We start from the raw sequence: 25,153 nt of genomic DNA on the forward strand, positions 1-25,153 counted from the left end.
AATGTTCATCAAATTAAATGAATAGCATTTTTAAAACTAAAAAAAAAAAGTTTTCTGTAGCTTACATTTCAGAACTGCCAGTGGTGAATGCCACAATGCCCAGTAATGTAACTGGATTAAAAAAAAATCAGTATTCATTACTTACACTGGCAGTATCACAGTTTGACGTATTTACTAGATTTTTTAAATGTGGGTTGTAAAACTGGTTCTTACATTAGAATTTACAGTTTGTGGAGAATATTCTCTGGAGAATTTTCTAGCAGAGAATATTCTCACCTCACATCAGTAAGCCTCATTCTCCTTGCCTGTTCTACCCTCACTTCTTCCTCTTTCCACTCCAGTTCTTGGCAATAAACTACTGCTACTACTACTACTAATAATAATAATAATAATTTATTATTTATACCCCGCCCATCTGGCTGGGCTTCCCAAGCAACATAGACCAGATTATGCAAAGTTAGTAACTTGCATAATTCTGTGTACAGAATTTGGGTTCCTTTTGGCACTGAGTTCAGATATGGGTTCATTTGGTGTGTATACAGCCCTCAGCAGAATAAGGGGTGATGGGAGAGAAGGCAAAGGGAAGTGCCTGCTCATCCAAAAGAGGGCACTCCTTGTATAGTGGCCTCTGGCTGAAGACCCAGTTTGGGGAACTTGTAACCCTCCAGGTGTTATTGGACTCCCATCAGCACAACTCAGCATAGCAAATGATGGTCAGAGATTGGGGAGGGGGTCAAATCCAACAACATTGGCAGATCCATATGTTTCTCACCCCTGCTGAAGATTTTATTTCTTAAACTTAGCCAGCGAGTATTTTTTTAGGAGTTCCCTCCCCCTTTCTGCAGTTCATTTACCTAACTTACAGTTGTTGTTGTTTTCCACGCTGGGCATGAGAATGAGGCCCAGGTCACAAAGCCTGCCCCCAACATATAACCTTTGTTCCCTAGAATTCTCAGCCTTGAGCCTAAATGCCAGCTTCAGCTTGCCTTTCCTTGAGTCTTTAGTTAATATAGATAGCAAAATGCAGCCTTCCCCGACTCCCATCATCCCCAGAATGCATGCCGCCATGCTGGCTGGGGCTGCTGGGAGTTGTAGTCCAAAACATCCGGAGGTTGGGGAAGGCTGGCATGATGTGCCCCAACAGCTTCTTCACGCTCATTATATAACTCACCTGGCTGATGAATAAGCAGGGTGAAGTAAGGGTGATGTAAGACCGAAATGTTCACAGGTTGCTAAAAGCCAGGTTTCCCCAGCTCACCAACACTGCTATAAAGAATGCAGACCAGGTTCCCTATTGCAAGAAGAATGCATTCTTTTCTCTCTGAAACATTCAGAGGCTCCTTTTCCACACTTGCCCTTAATTGGGCCAACGTCATTGCATTCTGTTTCCTTGTTATGGCTCAGCTGAATTTGGAGAGAGGTTTTGAGTGTTTTTTGAAGCACAATGATGATCAGTTTTATGGGTATCCGAGGGATATATCCACCATGTCACTCTGGGTGGAAGCGGTCTAGGTGGCAACATCTCAATTGACAATGTGCAAGGATTTTATTTATTATCTGTTTGTTTTATTACATTTATGTCCCACCTTTTCTCCCAGAAGTTCAAGGTGGTGTCCCCAGTTCTCCCCCTCCTCCTTTAATCCCCACAATAACTCTCTGGGATAGGTTAGGCTTTGAGGCAGTGACTGGCCCATGGTCACCTTAAAGGTAAAGGTAAAGGTACCCCTGCCCGTACGGGCCAGTCTTGACAGACTCTGGGGTTGTGCGCCCATCTCACTTAAGAGGCCAGGGGCCAGCGCTGTCCGGAGACACTTCCGGGTCACGTGGCCAGCGTGACATCGCTGCTCTGGCCAGAGCCAGAGCCAGAGCCGCACACGGAAACGCCGTTTACCTTCCCGCTGGTAAGCGGTCCCTATTTATCTACTTGCACCCGGAGGTGCTTTCGAACTGCTAGGTTGGCAGGCGCTGGGACCGAGCAGCGGGAGCGCACCCCGCCGCAGGGATTCGAACCGCCGACCTTTCGATCGGCAAGCCCTAGGCGCTGAGGCTTTAACCCACAGCGCCACCTGCGTCCCTAGTGAGTAGCAATTTGAACTCTGATCTTTCAGCTACTAGTCCAGCACTTCTAATTGCTACACCACACTTCCTACCTCCCTGTCAGCAAAACTACGTCAGTCATGTCTGCAAACCTATGATGAAGATTGCTGTATGGATAACAGAATTTTATTATGTTTTTTTTTCTGCTTTTATGATATTTTTCTTGACACAGTGTGATTCGATTTATATTTATTTTGTTGGTTTAGCCACTTCAATCAGCATATGACATCCTGTGTAACTATGATATGGTCAAAACAGCAAATTGCTTGCTTCCACATTTCCTTCTTCTTGGAAGTTGAGTTCTAATTATAGAAGTTCTTGAGTTCTAAATATAAATTTATAGCTTGAAAAGGGCAATAATTTGCAGGTCTGCTAAATACGTAGCACCTTTAGGAATTCTTCGTGTTTAACTAGTCGGCCTTTTCCTTGGCAGTGGGGAGTGACTTCACATTAATTGGGTTTATTTATAGACTCCTGTGCTTTCCCTAATCATTAAATCCTAGCTCAGCTCTTGGCAACTTCAGCCTCTTGCGTAGTTTTGGGCTGACGCTGTCCAAATTGCTCATGTGGCTTTGGTGAGGCTTCCAAGTCTGAAAAGCCTCATGCTGGTGGCAGCTTCCAGATAACAAGTGTTTCTGTATAACAGAGATTTTTGTCTTGAACATTCCTTGTGGGATGTCTTAAAATCGCAAGAGCAGAACAAAAAGTGGTTGCATAGGCCTGGTGTTTAAAAAAAATACATACCTTCCAAAAATGCATTTTAACCAGTTAAATATATATTTGATGTTTTTATAACTGGAATATGTGGTCCATTCTGAGTGGTGCCAGCCAACAAAAGGGGGCCTTTTCACTTGTGCAGCTATTGCTTCAAGCCCCCCGCCTGCTACCGCCGGGGGGCTCTCCCAGTCCATGGGGAAAGGAAGGGACATACCATCTGGGAGGAGCTATAGCTCAGTATATCTGGGCTAGGTGGACCGTATGATCTGAACTCTCCTAACAAATGTAGCCTGAAGCAACTGTCTTGTTATAAAGCACTTTTCACTCATAGCAGAACTCCTAGCAGTGTAGATATCATAGATACTGATTACTTATATTTGTTTCTTCCTCTGGCAAAGGGCCTACTTGCTCTGTTTTCTCTCTTGCACATTCTGGGCTGGGGAGTGGGGCTTGTTTCAACTCCTCTCAAGCATGCTGGAGAAGGGCGTAACTCAGTGGTAGAGCATCTACCTTGAATGCAGAAAGTCCCTGGCATCTCCACGTAGGGCTGCAAGAGGCTCCCTGTCTGTGTAGACAATACTGGTCTAGAAGGGTCAGTGGGTCTGTTTCTATCTAAGGCAGCTTCCTATGTTCCTGTGCTGCTCACTGCTGCCGCCTTATGCAAGTCACTATACCTGAGCCTAACCTACCTTCTAGGATAGCTGTGAATATAATGCCAAATCCTTCCCCCACCCCTTTCCCTGGAGGAAAGGTAAGATACCAAGGTGATAAGAAACAGGACTTTTTCTGCTCCTTTTGCCTTTTGTATCTGGTTCCAAAAACTGAACTTGAGAACAAGTTGATGCCCGGAAATATTGTATTGCGATGTGACTGTTTCACCATGCAAAGGCTATTGCTTCTTGGTATTGTTCACGCTCGCTGTGATTTCATCTAAATGGATTCCAACCTGGCCCCTGAGGGAATTCTTTCCCTCCCTAACACCAAATAGGAACCCGTGAAATGGAGTTGGCAAGAGCAGCAGCAGGAGGAGGAGTTAAAAGCGTAAATGAACATTCTCACTCAGTCAATGGGAAAGCTGCCAACTTATTAAGGTGACTCAGGCTAAAGAAAGTTAAAAACAAAACAGCCCACCAGTATTTGCTATTCAATTCGAATTGAATCCAGCAGGGAAGAGATCAAAGGCAATTCTGTTCTGGTCAGATTATGGTTTATTTGAAGATAATCTTAACTAAATCAAAGATTCTACAAAACTGACCAGAAACCCATTTAGACACACATATACACTTTTTAGGTTAGCAATGGGGGAAATGAGCCAAACAATAAATTGCCACCTGTTCTTATGTATTCCAGAGGGTTAGCCACAATAGCCTGTTGCCATCAAAAACTCTCTCTCCCCAAGGAGGGATGGGGAGCCTGCAGCTCTCCAGATGTTGTTGGACTACAGGTTCCATCATCCTTGACCATAGGCCCTGCTGACTGGGGCTGTTGGCATCCTACAGCATCTGGAGGGCTGCAGGTTCCCCTATCCCTGTGCTGAGGACTAAGTTTATTGTGGTTTAAGCGCTTGCTGACCAATGCAAGATGTAGTCATCTGAGTGGGTAGATGTATATGCTGTAAGGGTAGGAGGAAGCAGGAGTGGAGAGAATGTTTTCTGCCAGCAGGCAAAGTAGTAAGAGAGAGAACTTCGCAGAGTATGGATGAAAAACGACAACCACATCAAAAGGCTAATAGACCCAGTCAGTGGGTGTGGCCTTTCCAAGCTGGTGACAAACTATCTGTGCAGGATGAATAAACACCCAGTGAGGGACAATTACTTTCTGTAGTGTTCAAGCCACACCCAGTCGCAGTCTGATAGTGTCAAATTTGCAAATGGATTCCAGCTCAGCCTCTTGACGCTCCCTTCAGAAACATTCCAAGTGTGGCAGCTTTGAAGTTGGTTGCAAAATGTCCAAGAAAATCTAAATGCTTAGTCACATTTGCTGCCTTTGATGGTCCAGTTTTCTTCCTTGCAATGATGCTAAGAAATATCCCTAACCTACCGGAAATATGAGGCTATAGTGAGTAACCGTCTTTTTCTTCATATATTGCACAAGGGTTGCAGCTGACTCTGAATAACTGCTTGAAATCCCATTTGAGCTGTTCAAGGTTCTGAGCCCAAAGAATCCAGGTTTTGGGAAGTATATGCAAATATACTCATTTGCATAAAGCAGCATAATGTGTGTACTGCTGCTCCTTCTTCCTCCCCCCCACCCAAAAAATAATAATGTTGGTTTCCTAGTCCCCAGGGAAAGTAGCAGGATGAAAATGCAGCACAATATCTAATTCAAAAATCATGCTAAATAGAATGTATGTGAAAACCTCATTCTCAATTAAAAGCTTTTAATTATGGCTACGCTGTCAGCATAAATCAAAGGATGAAAGTACAACTTGGTGTGTTAGCCATGACGCACCCAAACATTGAGCAAGTCTGAGATTAAAGATTTTACATGATGCCTCTGTATATAGGATAAAATTTAAGAGTTGAATCTACTCATAGTAGACCCACTGAAACAAATGGGCATGATTAACAGGTTCCTTGATTTCAGTAGACCTACTTGGAGCAGAACTTAGTTGGATTCAAATGTTTGCCCTTTTCTTCTTTCCCCATAATAATAATAATAATAATAATAATAATAATAAAATTTATTTATATCCCGCCCTCCCCAGCCGAAGCTGGGCTCAGAGCGGCTAACAACAATCAAAATAATCCAACGATTCTAAAAACATTTCATTATAAAAATTAATTAAAATCAAATTTATGGCAACCAATAAGCAAAATTCTGTGCAGATTGCCAGAGGAGGGGGGTCAGGCTGCGCCCTGACCAAAGGCCTGGTGGAACAGCTCTGTTTTGCAGGCCCTGCGGAAAGATGTCAAGTCCTGCAGGGCCCTGGTCTCTTGTGACAAAGCGTTCCACCAGATTGGAGCCGCGGCCGAAAAGGCCCTAGCTCTAGTTGAGGCCAGCCTACCCTCTCTGTGGCCTGGGATCTTCAAGATGTTTTTATTTGCAGACCGTAAGTTCCTCTGTGGGACATACCAGGAGAGGCGGTCCCATAGGTACGAGGGTCCTAGGCTGTATAGGGCTTTAAAGGTTAAAACCAGCACCTTAAACCTGATCCTATATTCCACCGGGAGCCAGTGCAGCTGGTATAGTACCGGATGAATGTGATCTCGCAGCGAAGACCCCATAAGGAGTTTCGCCGCGGCATTCTGCACCCGCTGGAGTTTCTGGGTCAGTCTCAAGGGTAGCCCCACGTAGAGCGAGTTACAATAATTCAGTCTGGAGGTGACCGTCGCGTGGATCACAGTGGCTAGGTCAGGGCAAGAGAGATAAGGAGCCAACTGCTTAGCTTGGCAGAGATGAAAAAATGCTGCCTTTGTTATAGCTGTAATCTGCGCCTCCATAGAGAGGGAGGTATCGAAGATTACACCCAAACTCTTAACGGACGGTGCTGGCACTAATTGCACCCCCGCAAGAGATGGGAGTTGCCCCCTCAATCCCATATCGCCCCATCCCAGCCAGAGGACCTCTGTCTTCGAAGGATTTAACTTCAACCGGCTCCCACGTAACCATCCAGCCACAGCTTCCAGACATCTGGTCAGTGTGTCTGGGGCCGAGTCAGGATGGCCATCCATCAACAGATAGAGTTGGGTGTCATCGGCATGCTGATGGCAACCCAGCCCAAAACTCCGGACAAGCTGGGCGAGGGGGCGCATAAAGATGTTAAAAAGCATCGGGGAGAGAATCGCACACCAAGGAGTGGCGCGATGACAATTCTCCCCCAAGCGCCACCCTCTGTCCCTGACCCGAGAGAAACGAGCGCAGTCATTGAAGGACTGTGCCCTGAATCCCAACGTCAGCAAGGCGGTGGTCCAGGAGTTCGTGATCGACCATGTCGAAGGCTGCTGACAGGTCTAGAAGAATCAGCAGCCCCGACCCGCCTCGATCCAGCTGCCTGCGGAGATCATCTGTTAGGGCAACCAGAGCCGTCTCGGTCCCATGACCAGCGCGGAAGCCGGACTGGAATGGATCCAGGGCCGATGTTTCATCCAGAAACCTACCAAGCTGTTCAGCAACCGCTCTCTCAATCGCCTTACCCAGGAATGGAAGATTCGAAACTGGGCGGTAATTGGATAGATCTAAGGGATCTAATGATGTTTTCTTTAAGAGCGGGCGCACCACTGCCTCCTTCAGTTCCCCTGGGAATATCCCGGTGCCAAGGGACAAATTGATGATATCACCCAGGGGGGCCCGCACCTCGTCTGGACACGCTCTAATCAGCCAAGACGGGCACGGGTCAAGAGGACAGGTGGTGGGCTTTCCAGCTTGGAGGAGTCTGTCCACATCAGCTGGGGATATCCGGTCAAAGTGGTCCAATACTGGACCCGAGGACAGTCGAGGGGCCTCCAGTCGAGGGGCCTCCAGTCGAGGGGCCTCACAATAAGTATTGTGAGGTTGGGGATACCGTAAGTGGGGAGAGCACTGCTTTTGCACTCAGGCCCTGCTTTCTGGCTTCCCAATAGGGCATCTAGTTGGCCACCATAATAACAGAATGTTGGACTAGATGGGCCTCCTCCACCCTCATGATTATCACATGAGCTACAGGCACATATGCAGAGTTCTCTTACTTGCTGGAGCTTTCCCACACATTTCATGAGAAGGTCCATACAGCAACACATCTTCTTCTACCACCTGTCATTGCAACATTTCACCAAGCTTTAGATCAGCGATTTCCACCAAGAAGAAGAAGAAGAAGAGGAGGAGGAGTTTGAATTTGATATCCCGCTTTATCACTACCCTAAGGAGTCTCAAAGCTAACAATCTCCTTTCCTTTCCTCCCCCACAACAAACACTCTGTGAGGTGAGTGGGGCTGAGAGACTTCAGAGAAGTGTGACTAGCCCACGGTCACCCAGCAGCTGCATGTGGAGGAGCGGGGAATCTAACCCGGTTCACCAGATTACGATTCCACTGCTCTTAACCACTACACCACCTCTTACAGTTTCAAGAGGGACACTTTGCGCCAAGATTCCAAGATCCTTCAGGGTGTCTGCTTTGGACTCCCATTTTCAGACAGAAGTCCATCATGCTGCACGTGGACAAGCTGTTTTTGAAAGCAAGGAGCTTATCAAAAGCCATTCATAAAGTAGCAGGAATGAAATAATACAAAAGGAACCTTTTAGATTGACAGCTCCAATATTGCAATAAGTCAATGTGAAGAATTAAGTTGGAACTATAATGATAGTAGAATTATTTGCCCTTGTGAGTAAATTGGTTAGGGTTGGCACCCAGTTCAGTTTACCAGTCAAATGTTGTCAGCTGGTGAGTGAAACGATGATACTGTTGATGCTTCCGACTTGGCCAGCAATCTGCTTGGCACAACCACCTTTAAAAGCTGGTTCTTTGCTTTATTTCTTTTGGATGCTTTGGCTTCAGTTGTTGTTGGTTTTTTAACGTAACTGTAGACAGACCCTGATGTTCCTGAATGAAAGCCAGAGAGAACCGTCCAGTGAATTGTTCACATTTTTAGGAATGGTAATGTGTTTTTATCATCATTACAAGCATCAAACTTCTGAAACTTGTTCAGGCTGCAGTCCTATATGTACTATATGCACATACCTTGGAATAAGTCACTGAACTTGGTAGGACTTCCTTCTAAGTAGATGTGCAATTTTTGTCATTCACATAGGCATGTGTTTCTGTTCAGCTTAACCTGCTGTATCTGGTGGCAGTTGAGTAACCACTTCCAGGCTTTTTCATTTCCTCTTGTCAATCCTGGGAAATTTACAGTGATGTCAGAGTTACACCTTTCTTTTTAAAAAATGTATTTTGTTTTTGGGGTTTTTTTAAAAAAAAACTTCCTTGCTAGATGGACTTTCAGAGTTGCAATGATGTCATTGATGCTCTTTAATGGCAAAGAGCTTTCCTGCTTGATGTCATTGATGCTCTTTAATGGCAAAGAGCTTTCCTGCTTGATATGATTGGATCATCAGTGAAAAATGCTTGCTTATGTCATGTATAGAAGAAGGGGAAGTAAGGGGGGAAAGTTAACTTTCTCTGAGCAGAAGATAATTCAGGCGGAATAACAAGGTTGCATGATCATTTCCATTTAACATTCCAAGGGATTTTTTTTACCCCCCTCGAATTCAATGCCCTGGCAGAGTTCCACATTTAATCTTCTTGATTTCCTCCTAAAACTAAACAACCTGTCTAAACAAAGCAGAGAATGATTTGTTTGCAGCAAATTTCCACAGCAAGTGGTGTGTTGAATTATGCTGTGATTTCCCTTCTAACGGGAACTTGGCGTGGCTAAACAAATTTCCTAGCAATCAGAGACCAAGCCCCCAAAACTGGCACCCAGACTGAGTATTTCTGATGTTTTCTTTTGCCTGCAATGAACTACCAGCTATTTCAGACTTTACATTTCTGGGTGATGCTCTAGGAAGCACTGGGCCCTGGGGCAGGTATGCATTGCCTCTTGACTTCTGTTAGAATCCTAAGAATCTCTGCAAGAAAAACAACAACACAGAAAGCCCAGTACAAAGAAGCCTGGGTTTCCTCACAATAAGCAAGAGCTAAGGTAGAGGAAGATGGGAAGATACTGTTTAGATTGTTGCTAGGGCTAGGAAGATAAAGAAAAGAAGAAATCAATGGAAGCCACTCGAAAACGACCAATATTCTATAGAAAGCAATTAGGTCCAGATTCAACATTCCCTGACCACTAGTGCAAGAATGAAAATAAAGGTTGCGCAGTATGAAATGCAGTGCAGCAGTTGCGCTAGCAGCACCTTGTTGCGCAGCAGGAAGTATCGGGACCCCTGCAGTCCGTTGTGCAACTGGCCGCAAGAGCCATTACTAGTTTCTGGCACCTTCTCTTGTTCAAGTCATTCTGCTAGCACAACTGGCAACACTGTTAAGCAACTGCAATTCCAGTCCCCTTCTGTTTTGCAAGCCCTTCTAGGATGCCGCACACATGCTTTCAGGCTTTCCTTAGCTTCAGTGAGGGCGGGAATCTTGATATTTGTAACTGGAATCTGGGGATTGCATGATACCGGATTTGAAACTGCACCCTGGGATCTGGACTTGCCGGTGACACAGCATGTGTAGCACCCATGATTGCAAAGATGATACTGGCTAGGGCAGAAAGTCTGAAAATCGGAGCTTGGAATTGTTTAATTGTAGAAGCTATGTGGGGAAGTACCAAACTTCATAGAGTTTAGTATCATTATCTCTTGATTGCCATTTATGCTTACTTCCTCCTCTCCCCATGCCCTCGCCTTGGGTTTCTCAATCTTCAGCAGGCAAAGTCCAAATCCCCTGACCAGGTGACAGAATCATTCCCTTTTAAAAATATATTTATTTATATTTTTCAGATATATACATTTCACTGATTTTATATTCATTTTGATATTTTAAAGCTTGACTTCCTTCCCCCCCTCTTTCTGCGATTCCTTAGTTTTTGTATCCATTCTTCCTTTGCTGGGACTTCTTCTTTCCATTTTTGGGCATGTAACATTCTTGCCATTGTAGTCATGTACATGAATAAATTTCTATACAATTTAGGTAGTTCTATCCCTATAATTCCCAGAAGAAAGGCTTCTGGTCTTTTTATAAACATTATTTTAAACATCCTTTTCATTACATTGTATATCATTTCCCAGTAAGCCTTAACCTTACTACAACCACCACCCCACCCAACAGATATCCATCTTTGAGAGCCATACCATCATGCTGATTTTCTCCCCACCTGAAGAGGACGCTTTCCCTTTCAGATCTAGTCCTATATGGGTGATGTAGCTGCAAGGGGGTTTTGTTGCCTTATTGAAAGCAAAGTAGTAAAAAGGTTCTGCAGTATTAAGTAAACAATAAAGTGATATGATCTGTTGATTTCCTCTGAAAAGCTCAAGTAATAAAAGCACCCTGGATTAAGTGTAATACGTTTTGTTCTGCATTTTGTGCTTTTGTGTTGTCATCTTCACCTCCAAATGCCTTTGCAGGAAACTTTTTAATATTCTAGAACAGTGATTCTAAAACCTTTGTTCCCGCTGTCCACTTGCTGGGGGTCTTGGCAGACCATTTAATGATTTTCCTGCCTGTTGTAGCAATGGTAATGTTCTGTGCTAGTTGCTTTTTAATTGCTCCCCCCCCCTTATGTGTTGTTTTACAATTTGAATTCCATAGAATTTGCTTCCATAGAATTCAAATTGTCATATAATAAAATGCAATCCAAGGAATAAAAGAAGCAATAAAAACACACTTTTAAGTCCACATGAGTATTTAATGCAATGGACGTGCCATCTCCTATCTTCCCCCATGAATCCACAGACATGCCATGGACTATAGTTTGGCGTCCCCAATGTCTAGAGCCTGTGCCTGCCACAACTAGGTCTGATACCACTGAGGTGGTAGATCACTGGTGGAAAAGTGCTGCTGCGATAGCTCTGAGAAATGAGAGTGGATTGAGCCACCCTGTATAGAGCTAGTCTACATCACTACTACTGCTGCCCTGAATTTCCTACCTTTGCAACAAGTGGACTGCCTGTTCAGAGCAGGCAGGGCGGGGCAGTTGGGACACCCCTGTATCCCTTGTTCCAGCTAAAGGACAGGTTGCACCCCTGTATTGTCAATTAGATTCTAGTTTGAATCTATAGTTCAGGGGTAACCAACACAGACCCTTCCAGACATTTCTTGGCACCAGGTGTCTCGGACCGTTGGCCATGTCCACTGAGGCTGATGGTCATCTTATGGTCTCTTCGTTGGCTATCCCTACCCTAGTTACTTTGCTGGGTCAACCACTACAATGCTGTTTACATGGGGCTGCCTTTAAAAATTGTTTATTTATATTTAGGCTGCCTTTCTGAGTACAACCCATCCATGGTAGCTTGCATTATTATTCATTGGTACAATTGGTTGTAAATTTGTTTCCAGGCTCAGTTTAAAGAACTGGTATTAAACTGGTTCTAGACTTTATGGTATTAAAGGCTACCTTAAGGATTGCCTTTGTACATCTGAAGCTGCCCAACCTTTAAACTCCAACTCACCTGAGATCACTTGGTCAGGTACAATAGATGGGCCTTTCTTGGTAATTGCACCCAAACTATGGACTGCAACTCCCAATGGAGATCTGTTAGGATGCCTATTGAGGGTGTTTCTATATCGACAGGCTTTCAGTATTTTAATTACCATACTTTTCTGTGTATAAGACTATGTTTTTTTACTCTAAAATAATGTTCAAAATCTGGGCTCGTCTTATACACGGATAGTGTCAGGGGCTCAGGAGCAGAGGCACAGGGGAGAGAGGAAATGGAGAGCGAAGGGGAAGAATCGGAGGGCAGCGTAGGGGAGTATGAAAGTGGCCCGAGAGATTCCATGAGCTTCTCCAGCGATTCAGAAGATTCCCAGAGGGGGGCGCCGATGGCCAGGGCAAGGGGGGTCCCAGGGGGGACACACCAGAAGCAAGGGGCCAGCGGGGACTCCCAAAGCGGCAGCGGGAGATCGGGACCAGCTCCTCCACCAGAGCGTAGTGGGGGGGAAGAGTCCCATGTATCAGGGCCAGCTTCTCCTCCAGCAGGGAGAGAAGATGAATCAGGGCTGGCCACGCCTCTATCGCAGAGTGAGGGAACGGAGGGGAAGTCAGGTCCAGCTAGCCTCTCCGAAGGGGGAAGCAGTGACAGGAGCAGTGTAACGGTTAGGAGGAAGGTTGCCGGCTGGGCGCGCGCGCCAAGTTCGAATGTACAGGCGCGCGGCACAGCAGGAAACCCGGATTGGGAACCAGGTCCTAAAGCCCACCGGAGGGAGGGGGAAGACTCAGGGGACTCAGCGTCAGAAGAGTCTAGAAAGGGCAAGACCCCAGCGGACAGGCGGACCCAGAGGAGGAAAGAGCAAAGGAAGAGGTGGAGCAAGGCTAGAGTCTTAAACTGGTGTCTGGGGGGAGGAGATTCAGACGGAGCTTCAGCGGTCTAGAGTTTAAGACGTAGAGCTGCACGCCGCGGCTTTGAAATCGAAAATGAACTTCAATAAAGACTTTTGTATATAACAACGAACTGGCGTTGTGAGCTGGGACCTCGGGCAGCTCTGACAGATAGTATCTCCCCCCATTTTCTTAAATCGGAGTCCTCCAAAATAGGGGGCGTCTTATAGATGGAAACACATGGTACTTTTAAGGAATTGATGTTTTTAGTGGGGGTTTTAAATATTGGCTGCTTTTATGTTTTATTGTTTTTACTGTTATATGAATTGCTTTTGGTTTTTAGCAGTGTCTTTGTAACTTTTGTTTGTATTTTTGTAAGCTGATTTGATTTTCAGAAACACAAGTTATAAAATAGGTGCAGTTTTTTTTTTAATAAATATTTATTAGCATTTCAATAATACACATAGACACACACACAAAAAAAGAAAAAATAACAAAAAATACAAAAATTTAGAAAAAGAAAACAATTAAAAACAAATGAAATTTCAATTGCTTATTTTCATATAACTTCTTTCTTAGACCTCCTCTCCCCTCCCCTTCTTGTATTCCAGTTCAAGTTATTAGTCCTGCAAATCCTTATTACTTAATTCTCAACCTTAAACTTAATAATTTTAACATACTGTAATTTTACCTTTCCTCATTCTTCCATAAAATTATTATTGCATTCCTCATTTTCATTTCATTTTAACCATTTTAGACACCAATTTTAGCTTATCTAATCTTAAACATCTTATACATCATTTCTTATTCTTTAACATATTTCTTAAAGTCAATATTTCCCTTCCATGGCTTTCCCAACTTCCATACAAATATCAAAACAAATTAAAAGTAAGTAATTAAGAATTCTGTACCCTTTGGATTACCAAACTCCAACCCCCCTTTCCCGGTTTGGTCCCCAATAAATGTTCATCAATCAATACTGTTTAACCTGGAGATCTCACGTCCGAGGCTCTCAAGTCACCCTCAGTTCTTCTCTGCCGGCCTCTTGGATAGTCCTTTAGGTTAAGCCCCAAGGCTCGAAGGGGCTCTGACCCAACAAGATCCATGATTTTTCCAGTTGGCCCTCCATATTTAAGATTAATACTAATGAGGTGCTCCACTCTCAAATTTGCAATTTCCAACTCAGTCCAAACTTTCCACCTCAAATTTTTATTCTCCTTTGTTGTCTGCATGCCAGGCCCCAAACTGTAATTCTCCCTTGACATCTGCAAAATTACCAGTCCACCTTCCTTTTCCTCAAAATCCACAGTCTCATGGCTCTCAAATTCCTCTTGTTGTTGATGTATATAAACTTCCTGCCTCCACTCCCTGTCAGCTTCAACAATGTTGTTTACTGCCAGGGCCAGAGTGTTCGCATTTGTAGTCAAAACATCTGTCTGATCTTGTAACTTTCCCAGGAGAGCCAGTATTTTGTTGAGTTTAGTCTGATTATTGCTTCTTTCAGCCATTTTTGCAGTGTCTCTCAGTTTAAAAACCAGTCAGTAAGTTAATTTGTAGCTGCTCTCCCTTATTTTCTAGAAGTTGCAACAAATATAGCCAGCAGATGCAACAAAGACAAAGTTCCCTTTATCCTTTCCTTTTGACAGCTATTTTGACAGCTGTCAAAATCTTCAATAGTTCCTCAACAGGTTCTCTCACGGGGCGCCCCCGGGTTCTGGGGGGGTGAAACTTTAGCTCCAAACGTTAAGTTTATCCTCCAGTAAAGTTTATAGCGTCAAGCCGTGAAGGTTGTTTTTTTTATAAAAAAAAGAGTTCTCTCGACCTTAAGTTGCAAGCTCTTTGCGTTAGAATATCTACTCAAAGGGGGGGGGCGACTTCCTTTTTGACCCTTCCCCGCTCGTTCCCAATTCAGAAAAAATTTGTTTAAGATCCAAATTCCATATTTACTCACGGGTTCTTGTTTTTAAGTCCGAATGTTCCAAGGAAAAAGTCAGCGCTTCTCCGACAATGGCATGCGGCTTCGCTCCGCAGAAGGAGCAATCGACTCACAGCACCGCGCCGTCCCCCGTCCCCGTTCCTGAGCCTTTAAAAAGGCTCCTTCGCGGTTTGGGGGGGCGCAAATGGTGCCCGCCGAGTCACCACGTTCACAGGCATCAGCGCCTGTGATTTTTAAGGGTCCCCGCGTCGCCGGCGCGGACAAGACCCGATCCTGCGGAGCCGATTCCCTCCGGAGCTCGGAGGGAATCCGCCATTAATCGGCAGCGCTAACCCGGAAGTGGCTAAAATAGGTGCAGTTTGGCCCTTGCATATAGCCATGTTTTGCATTTGGTTGCATTCCAAGAACTGGGGATGGGGACTCAGGTCATTGGATAGCCCAAGAGAGAGCCTTCTCTCCAGCTAATTACATTTTTTATTCATTTTCCAGCCGCCAACCTGAGCCACCAAAGAAGGAGAAAGAGGCAACTACGACCACCCCTTCTCAGTCCAAGAGAGCAGATGAGTGGAAGGACCCTTGGCGCCGATCAAAATCCCCCAAAAAGAAACATGGGCTGTCTGCTTCACCCAGCCGTGCTCGCAGGCGCCGGAAAACCTCTGCCTCTTCAGCCTCTGGCTCAGGTTCATCAAGGTGTGAACCCAAGATGGGCAGCAACAGATGCAAGGGGATTTCTTACAATTAGCATCACTCCAGATGGCTCCCAGGACTCAGTCCTAGCCGAAAGAGCAATGCTGCTGGTGGGAGGAGCATGTGAGCCAGAGACAAAAGAGAATAGGCTGTGCGGCCATGGGATTCTGTTGTGAATAAGCATCCAGCCCTTTCTTGGATGCACTAGGGCAGATTGCTCTGGTGTTAGTCAATGGAAAGAGAGCTTAAATCAATACTGTGACCTGTTGAGACTGAATGGCAGAGAGTGACAGCCTGTGCCCCTGGAAAGGTAGCCTCTAAAGGCAGGCTACAGCAGAGTAGGACGTAGACCTCGTGTGAACCTACTAGAATCTCGGGTGGATTTTGAAATAAGGGAGCTTCTTAAAGCAAGTAGAACTGAAAATAAGAATTCATACAAATAATGTTCCAATTGCCGAAATGCTGTTCCCTCATATGTACACATACCTTTTATTTCCTTTTAGGTCATCTTCTCGCTCCTCCTCCTATTCTGGATCCGGTTCTTCGCGGTCACGGTCCAGATCTTCCTCATACAGCTCCTACTCTAGTCGCTCTTCCAGGCACAGCTCCTTCTCAGGCAGTCGATCCAGGTACTGTTTCTCCAAATGTGTTAGCTGGCAGGTTCTTGGGCTCCCATAGTGAGCCTCCCTGAGTCAAGACAGGTTATTTTAGGTGAGTCTGGGCAGTACCCTATGGAAAGCTCAGGACAGCCACTTGTCAGTTTTAAGGTGCTGCTGGAAATCCTGGAAGTGGAATCTAGGACACAGACTAAGTTCAGAATTCAGGGAGCTTAGCTGCCTAGAAGTAGTTTTACTACAATTCATATCCTTTATTTTAATGCCCCCTCCTTTTAAAAATTAAAATACCTAAAATGCTTGTCTAGATTGCTATTTTTTTCTTCAAAATAAATCATACCTTAGTCGTTAATTCATTGCATCTTTGAGAGCACTTTACATATTAATATTGCATTCCATATTTTTCAGGCCCATTTGCCCACTGCTGCTTGCTTATTGCATTTTTTCCTACTGCAAGGAGCATTCTTGCACCTGCAGATAAAATGCTCACCAGTATTCGGCTCTATTCTCCTCTTCACACAATTTCTCATATCAGCCTAATGGTACCTGGAGGGCACCAGGTTGCAGAAGGCTGACATGGGATTTCTTGAAATTTGGACCCCATTTCCATGCTCACAAACTCACAGGTGTGGCCTGCTGACTTATGAACAATTTACACACGAGTAAGTGTGTTTATGGTTGTGACCCTGCAATGGCATTTCAAATAGACACAGTTGCCACTGCCACATGCACTGGAAAGAGGCAGTTTCCTAGATGGGCACCCCGCCAAACTACTTTGCGTGTTTGGGTTGGCTGCTGCTACTGAAAAGTTATGAAATGGTGATGAAATATCCAGGTACAACATGTTTACGATCATCTGTTATCAGAAGAGAAGAAGTTGTGTAAACAAATGGTGGCAATCTTGTGACCCGTGGAGATGATTTTCTCTTCCAGATCAGCAGAGGAGTGGGGGGGGGGGGGGAGAGAGAGAGAGAGATCTGGATGACTATCCAATAATTCTGTGATGCCTTCAGCCCCTGACCAGTCGGGGAGCTGCTGTTTCTCCACTTTCTGGAGGTTGCCTGCTTGGGAGGGTTCCTTTTCCCAGTCCATGTTCTAGCTTCCTCTCTACCAGAAGATGTGACCGTTGGCTTAAAATGATGGGGCACGGAACCGTTTCTGATCTGCTTGGACCCTGAAGAAAAGGGAGTTCCATGTTGCTAGATCCTGACCAGGGTAGAGCTCAGCCTTTTTCTGGACCCGTACCGAGATGTGGGTGGAGAAAGGCCCATCTTATGGGGCAGTTCAGCATCCCTCCTTTTCCTGCTCCAAATTCTGCAGATTAGAAGCTAGGCAACTAAATTCTCGTGTCATTTGATCAATTCGAATTCCAGGATATGGGTCCTTTTCCCCAGTGAAGTTGCACTAGGGCAAGAGCCTGGAGGGAATGGGAAGAGGGGCAGTTATGGAATCTGAGAGCTGTTGGGACAAAGAGCCAAGTTAGTGGTGAGGCACCGCCCCCAGTTACTGGCAGTCCTGTCAGGTGTGTTGCTTGGCTTCTCATTTCAGGCGGCCCATTTCTGCCACCCACCCATGCTAAAGCTTCCTTCCCTTCAAGGGTGGTCTTCTTTACACACCCAGCCCCACTTCACCAACAGATGTTGGGTGCTGGTTTTTCTCCGCAGTACCTCTGATCTAAGAGTCCTGCGGACACAGATCACTCACAGCCTTGAATGTGGCATGGGCACCGAAAAGTCAAAAGCCATCATCTATCCAAAAGATGCTTCCAAAAAGTTTGAATAGTAGAGAGTTTTGTATAAGAAAAATGGTACCATTTTTGAACTTTCTTCAGTGATTCATATCAGCCTGCTTTACACAGATAACAGCAGAAGTGTGGCATTGGAGGTGAGGGCTTGCATGAGCTTAGAGCTTTCCCCCCCACAATGGCAGATGGGGGACCAGTTTTGCGGTCAACAGATCCTCTAAAAGCCAATTCAGAGTGGAGCCCTGCAGGTGCTGCTTCCAGGGTTAGCAAGCCATTCAAATCTCACCAGTTGGCCACCTGTTGTTTGATTGTGCCCATATATTGTAAAATATTCCATGAAGCCATCATGCTTGAAGAATTGGCCCTGTTGCCTACTTAGCACATCCATCTGCCTTTAAAAACTGTCTTTTGCTTTTCAGTAGTTGTTGTTACTTCACTTTGTTACTTCACTTTATTTTGGTTCAGTCCAAAAAACCCAAAAAAACCTGTAGACTGATCCTCATGTTTCACGATAAAAACCAAATGGAAGAATATTCAGTGAATTGTTTGCATTTAGAAGGAACTTAGCATGGACTTTTATAATGGACTTAACTGTCAGAGGTCCTTTACCTTTTTTAGAGGCACCCCCAATTCAATGAGGCTTCTGCTGTATTTAAAGGGTGTATCTAGACTTTCCCCTCATTCTCATTCTCATTCTCTCTCTCTCTCTCTGTTTTCTGACTTTTCAGGTCACGGTCCTTCTCATCTTCCCCATCTCCTTCTCCAACGCCATCTCCACACAAACCTCTTCCCAAAGCTAAAGGAGAGCCTGCAGCACCTGCTGGAAAGGGGTAAGATGCTGTGTCTGCTCTGGGCAAAGTGACTGACGTTGGGACATTCCCTTTTGAGGTTCTATAGCAGTATAAAGGTCCAGGGGCACTTTCATTTGTCACATTTAGAACTAGACCAGCAAGGTACTTTCCACCAGATCAGGTTTGTAAAGTGTGGTCCTGTGGTATTGTGGCACCCAGGCGTGAAATAAAGCAAACACAACAGTTGTCTGTACTTAAATATTGATTTTTAAATGGACGTCATCTCCCTTTTCCACAAACATGTGACACATGCTTCACATACAATTAAAGAGATGACACAGTTCTGCTGAGGGATGTCTACCTACTTGTAGCAATGTTGGTTCTGCGAGGCCTGCAGCTTATCTCTTGATACGCTGTCATTCACTGATTGGATGAATGATAAAGCAATAAAATGTGTTTATTTAAATATACATTCTTTGGGTTAGTCATCATAGGGCAGTAGGCAGACTTCAGACTTATGGGATCTACTTTTTTTTTTTAACTAAAACCCCAGGATCCAACAACTGGAGCCTAGTGAGGGGGGGGGGCTACATTTCAGATCAAACTGTTCTAAGCCCAGACCTTTGTTTCAAATACCAGAACTGAACAGAGCTCACAGTCCTTCCACTCAAAATGTCCATGCCTGATTTCCTCCCCCCACCGGGCCCCCTAACAGTATAATTTGCAGTGGGGTGGAATTGGGGAAGAGAAAGTCACCCCATTTGGCCATGGAGATGAGCTTGAAAACATGAGGCAGATTTGGTGAAATGTCCAGAGACCCCAGAATAGACTGAACAGGACTCACTGTGGTCCCAGGAGCTGCACTTTGGAGCTCTGTGCAAAAGTTTCTTCCAATACGAAATGCAAAATAACTATATGCACGGTCACTTAAATGACTCTGAAAACCCTGTTGCTGTACTGTCCATATTCATTTCATTAAAAGTTTTGTTTCCCAGAATATTCCACCTTTTGCAATTCATGTGAATTAAGGAGAGTGGGAGAGCAACTTCCCCAAAGCCTTACAGGGAGCTCAATTCCAGCATGTCCAGTTAGAAGAATTTGAGGGAGGAGGGCTAGGAAAGGCCTGTGACAACTCTGGAGAGCCATTGCCAGTAGAGTAGGCAATACTGGGCTTAAATGAACAGCAGCCTGTCTCTTTGAAAGACAGCTGAGCTGTCCAACCCCAAGGCGCTCTTTCACCATCCTGTCTCCCAGAATGTGTCAGATGGCTTTAGCATGGTTGCTAAGATTTGAGGCCAGGCTTTCACAGACTTGAGTCCAGTTTCTCTTCCAGCCGGTCTCCCTGCTCCTGTCATCTTACCCATTATACTTTTGCAGTGACAAGCCTGTGAAGAAACTACCTGCCCCTCCAGCGCCTCCACCAGTCGCTAAAACTGCCCCAGCTGCCCCGGAGCCACCCAAGCCAGGAAACAGTAGAGAGGCGAGGCGGAAGGAGCGCCAAATGAGGATGCCACCCCGGAGGTAGGAGGAACAGGGGAGCTTCCTAGAACAATCTCCTAATAGGCAAGTCAAAGCATGAGCTGCTTTCTTGGGAACCTGGGGAGGCACAGCGGCCCAAGTCATTGCTTCATGCCTAGGGGCTTCCCAAGACATAGCTGTTTACTTGGAATGTCACTTAAGGCACCAGCGGCTAGCACTTCGTTTGCCCACAGGGCCACAATCACCTTTGACCAGTCCTCAGGGGCCACATTCCAGGAGCAGCTGTGTCCATAAGTGGGCGTGTCCACTCCACATTTCACAAACACATGCCCCGCTTCTCTGTGCAGATCAATTCAGGCAGGAGAAATTATCAACTCCTCTCCCTTCATCATATGATTGATCTGGTTACCAGGGAAGGGATTTCTGAGCATCTTGGGAAATTGGCTGCGTCAAAGCGGGGTTCTCCAAAGTGAATTTAGCGTGCAATTCAAATGTGTAGAATTTCTGAAACTGGCACAATATAAATGGGCCACATCCCAAAGGATCTAATTCCATGCAGGCAAAAGAAACCGCTTGTTTCCTGTTCTCGTGGGGCTCTTTTGACCCTGCTTGCCTCATTGGCTGTGGGAGCTGCATCCAGAAGACAGAAGAGAAAAACTTCCCTGCCCTTCATGGCTTCCTTAGCATTCCTCATTAGAATCATGACCACGGGATTTTAGAGTTCTGTGACTGAAAGCCAGGTGGGAAATAGGTCCATGCCAGGAAGTATCTGTGGGGAATCCCTTCTCTTCTCCCCAGTGATCACTTTGGGGAGGAAGGAAGGGCACAGCCTCCCTTTGCCCCACAAGAGGACTGGTTTCTCACAACTGGTAATTAGCGGCCTGCTGCCTCTGATTGTGGAGGCACAGCCATTTTAGCTATTAGCCATTGATAGACTTATCATCCATGATTTTGTTTAATCCTCTTTTAAAACCAGTTGGTGGTACCCCAGTGGGAGTCCCATAAACGCAATAGCCCTCTCCTGCTTGGAATCCCAAGCAACTGATTCCAAACACATTCCAAGCACATCAAAGAGTGTAATGTATTTCTCAGCCAACTCAATTATTTCTCCCACCACCCAAACTATCCCTAGTTAGGGCTTGGGCCCGTACACCATGGGGATGGTCCCTAGTGGCAGAAGTCAGCTCACATGCAGTACCCATTGCCATAGAATAGGTTCCACTGCCCCACAGCAAGGATTTTCAAGCAGAGTTACTCTACTACGATCCTTACTTGCAATAATCCACTTTAGCCCCCTCCCTCCTGCTGTTGGGCGCCCAGCACATCCACATGGAAGCAAGCTATTATTTTATAAGTCACTTGGAGATGCCTTACATAGCAAGCCACTAATAGGTTGTATTATTAATATTAATTATTGTTTAGAATTTATTCTGCTGATATTGTTGGTTTTCACCCGTCCTAAGTAAGGGTTTGTGGGTGGCTGTGTATTCCTGAGTGCCCCTGTATGGCAAGCATCAAGGTTTCCCTAGAATGACCAGCAAAAGTGACTTGCACTGATGTCCACCTGGTATGTAACAGGGAGCTTGAACTTGTTTCTTGTTGCAGGCGGGCCATCAGCTGCAGCATGAGTGGCAGCGGCAGCAGTTATAGTGGGTCCAGCTCCCGTTCAAGATCCATCTCCCGATCCCTCTCTCGATCTCATTCTCGGTCCTCCTCAGCTTCCATCTCCCCATCACCGTCTGGGTCCAGAAAGTCCAGGTGAGATATTTCCTTCTGTTTCTGGGCTGGAAGAGTAAAACATGTGGCTACTTATGCGGAATGAGGCATCTTTCTCCTAAAGCAGGATTTGTTTGAAGGAAGCATCCTGCCAACCTTCATGGCTACTTGAGTAAAAACTGGGGAATGCCCAGAAATCAGCTTTTCTTATAAAGACCTTAGAATTGCCATGCTGGGTCGAAGCATCTGCCTCCGCAGCATATCCTGTGACTTTGCCCAGCCAGAATCGTCAGGATGGTTCAGAAGCAGAGCATGCTAGGTACAATCTTCTCCTTGTGGTTAACCCCAACTGTGCCCTCTGAAAATGTTTCTACCTTCATGCCTTGTGGCAAGAAGCATCAAGCATGTGTCATCAGCTGATTTGACTTTGCATTTAATTCATTATGGTGCCTTGCAGTTCTTTCCTTATATTAATTTAGCTGTTGCAGGAAGACATCCTTAAATCTATTTCCAAGAAGGAATTGAAATTGTGAGGGTAGGGAGGAGATTGCAGAGAAAACAATGATGACATGAACAGTCTGTTTTGCATAATGTTATGTTTTCCTGGGGCTCCCTGCATCAGATTCTAGCTTCCGCATCAATGAATACAAAAGGTTCCCAGCTGAGCTGGTGTCCCAGTGACATCTGGAGGGCACCAAGTTAGGAAAGGCTGTGCTGGAGCAGCACAGTTGGACACCGTTTTCCTGCGGACAAGTGCTCATGAGCATCTTGACTGATTGTGAAAGTTCTCTTGATATCGCAGCAATTCAGCCAGTGGGGGGGGGGGAGGAACAACTTGTATCCAGATGGACAACAGGCAGAAACCAGTTTTCAGTCTAGTACTAAATTGACCTGGTGCCCTCCAGATGTTTTGGGACTCCTGGAGGGCACCAGCTTATTTATTTATTGGCGTTTTCTTTTCTTTTCTTTTAAATGATATTTATTAAAATTTTCAAAAAATCCAGAATAAAAAAGAAAAAAGATAAAGATAAAATTTGCATTTAAAACCTTACTTTCATTAACATCTTTCCAGGACTTCCCCCCCTCCCCCTCTTGTATTCCATTTCCATTAGATTAGTTCCACAAATTCTTACCCCAAATTTTAAAACCTTATTATAAGTATAATTAGCCCATTATTCAAATTTAGTTTAACTTGTATAACCATTTCTCTTTATATTTTTTGTACTTCCCTAAGATCGACCCCAGTTCCCTTCCACGAATTCCCCTTTTTTTTGTCACACAAAGTAAAACAAGAAAAAATAAAAAGATATAATTTTACAGCCTTTGGGTTCCAAATCTCCCTCCCCCCTTTCCCGGTTTCGATCCCCAAAATCCATCCATCTGTCTACTGCCGGCCTGGAGATCCCACGTCCATGTCTAAATCTCTCTCGATTCCACTTTGCCGTCTTTTTGGTAGTCTTTAATTTCAGAAGGCCCAATCTTAGAGAAACTCTCAGAAAAGATCATTCTTCTTCCATCCAGACCTCTATATTTAAGAGTATAACTCAAATTCTGTTTCTTGATCCTTTTAAAGTTATATATTGGCATTTTCATCCCACCTTTCTCTCCAAGGAGCCCAAGGTAGTGCACGTAGTTTTCTCCCCCTCTAAATGAAGGGGGTATGACTGTGAGGTAGGTATGGCTGACAGGCAGCGACAGGTCCAAGGTCACCCAGTGAGCTTCATGACTGGGGTGGTGGGAATTGAACCCTGGTCTCTAACCAGTGCACCACACAGGCAAGGCTGTATTACATAAGCAAAACTATTCTCCACTGGGGTGCTGTTTCAACCCGTTCTTCTGGATCTAACTTGTATCTTTGTCCTCCTTGCACCCAACCCAGGTCCCTGAGTGTAAGTAGCGTCTCGTCCGTTTCCAGTGCCTCCTCCAGTAGCAGCTCTGTGCGGAGTGCTGACTCAGAAGACATGTATGCCGACCTAGCCAGCCCGATTTCTTCGGCCAGCTCCAGATCCCTAACCCCAGCGCAGCCGAAGAAGGAGAGAGGTAGGCCACTCTGCCTCAAGAATGTGATTTGCCTGTGTTTCTTCAAGCACCTCCTGTGGCACTGCCAGTCTCCATTCCCCTCTGCTGCTCACTTCCCCTCCCCTCCCCCCCCCCCCGGACTTCCCTGTTTTTGTTGCCCTTATTTGCAGACTGCTTTGGAATGTTCTTCACTAGCAGACGGAAAGACGTATGAAATCTTCATGAACACAGTTCACTAGCACTATTTATTCTGGATGCAGAATGCAGATTATTTTGGCGAAGGGTCCTTCTGCTGTGCTCATCATATCTGTTCTCAATCATGGCACATGAATAACGCAAGTTTAGACCATGCATGTGGTCTGTTTTTTCTAAAGGCAAAATTCTGCCCTTTTTTAGCAGTGGAAATACACTGCAAATTCATTGGCAACAGCAGGGAAAGCCAATTTCCCAGACTCCACCAGTGTAACATCAGCCGGCAAGGGAAGCCCAGAGAAGAGCCTCACCAATTATCTTTAAAGCGCAGGTGGGTTGATATTAGAGCAGGCCATCCTTGAGCAGCTTTTGTCCCAAACCATAAACGGCCATAAAGGTTATTGCCAGCACCTTTCTTTGTGCATGCACTAGAGAAATGTCGCCCATGTGGTTGCTACATTTTGAGCCGACCAAAGCTTCTTCAAGGAGAATCTCGCAAGCCACATATTCAAGCCTGGATGTTACTAAGGCATGGGTAACAGTATCCGAACTACTTCTGTGTAGGAAGGGGCAGAGCTCTAGGACATTAACATATTTTTGGATTGGATTGCATGTATTTTAATATTTTTTAAACTTCACTATATAACCATCTCAAAGGTCTTAATCTGAGCCTTGCGGCTTTTATCCCAAATGTGGTTGGGGCTGATGGGAGTTGTAGTTCAAAGCATTTGGAGAGCACTAGGTTGGGGAGGGCTGGTTTAGGTTGAGTCGCCCCTTAAAAGGACCTCAGGTGGCAGGTAATAGGAGAGCCCTGCCACCTTTTCTGGAAGCCTTGAAGAACTGCTGCTAGTCAGAAAAGACAGCACTTCCACTGCTGCAGCTCAGAGGCAGAGCTCAGTGCTTTACATGCAAAAGGTCCTGGGTTTAATCCCTGGCATCTTTATGAAGGGCATGGAGAGACCCTTCTTCTTTTTCTTATATTTTTTATTAGTTTTACAAATTGTTACAAATCAGACCTAATTGCTTTAATACAATTTCATAAAATCAGGTTTCCCGCTCCTGTTGAAAACATATGTCCATCACTTCCTCTTGTGGCCACTTCATATCTTCTTTAATATCCATTTAAACCTTCATATGATGTTAGTCCATTCTCGCAGCTGACCATAATTCTTTCCTTACATACAGCACCACTGTTAATTCTCATAAATATTAAA

General features: G+C 45.1%; 1 protein-coding gene across 2 annotated transcripts in view; it reads left to right on the forward strand.

The window, feature by feature from the left end:
- The window catches only part of ZC3H18 (zinc finger CCCH-type containing 18), a 60,568-nt gene that overhangs the window by 27,514 nt on the left and 7,901 nt on the right, over positions 1-25,153 (forward strand). For both annotated transcript variants that reach the window (XM_079988745.1, XM_079988746.1), the window contains exons 10-15: positions 15,187-15,387; positions 15,888-16,013; positions 18,471-18,572; positions 19,911-20,054; positions 21,618-21,770; positions 23,608-23,768. In XM_079988745.1, the coding sequence (XP_079844871.1) occupies positions 15,187-15,387; positions 15,888-16,013; positions 18,471-18,572; positions 19,911-20,054; positions 21,618-21,770; positions 23,608-23,768 (887 nt within the window). The remainder of the gene's footprint in view (positions 1-15,186; positions 15,388-15,887; positions 16,014-18,470; positions 18,573-19,910; positions 20,055-21,617; positions 21,771-23,607; positions 23,769-25,153) is intronic.

Source organism: Podarcis cretensis (assembly GCF_951804945.1).
Source record: "Podarcis cretensis genome assembly, chromosome: 8".
NCBI lineage: Eukaryota > Metazoa > Chordata > Lepidosauria > Squamata > Lacertidae > Podarcis > Podarcis cretensis.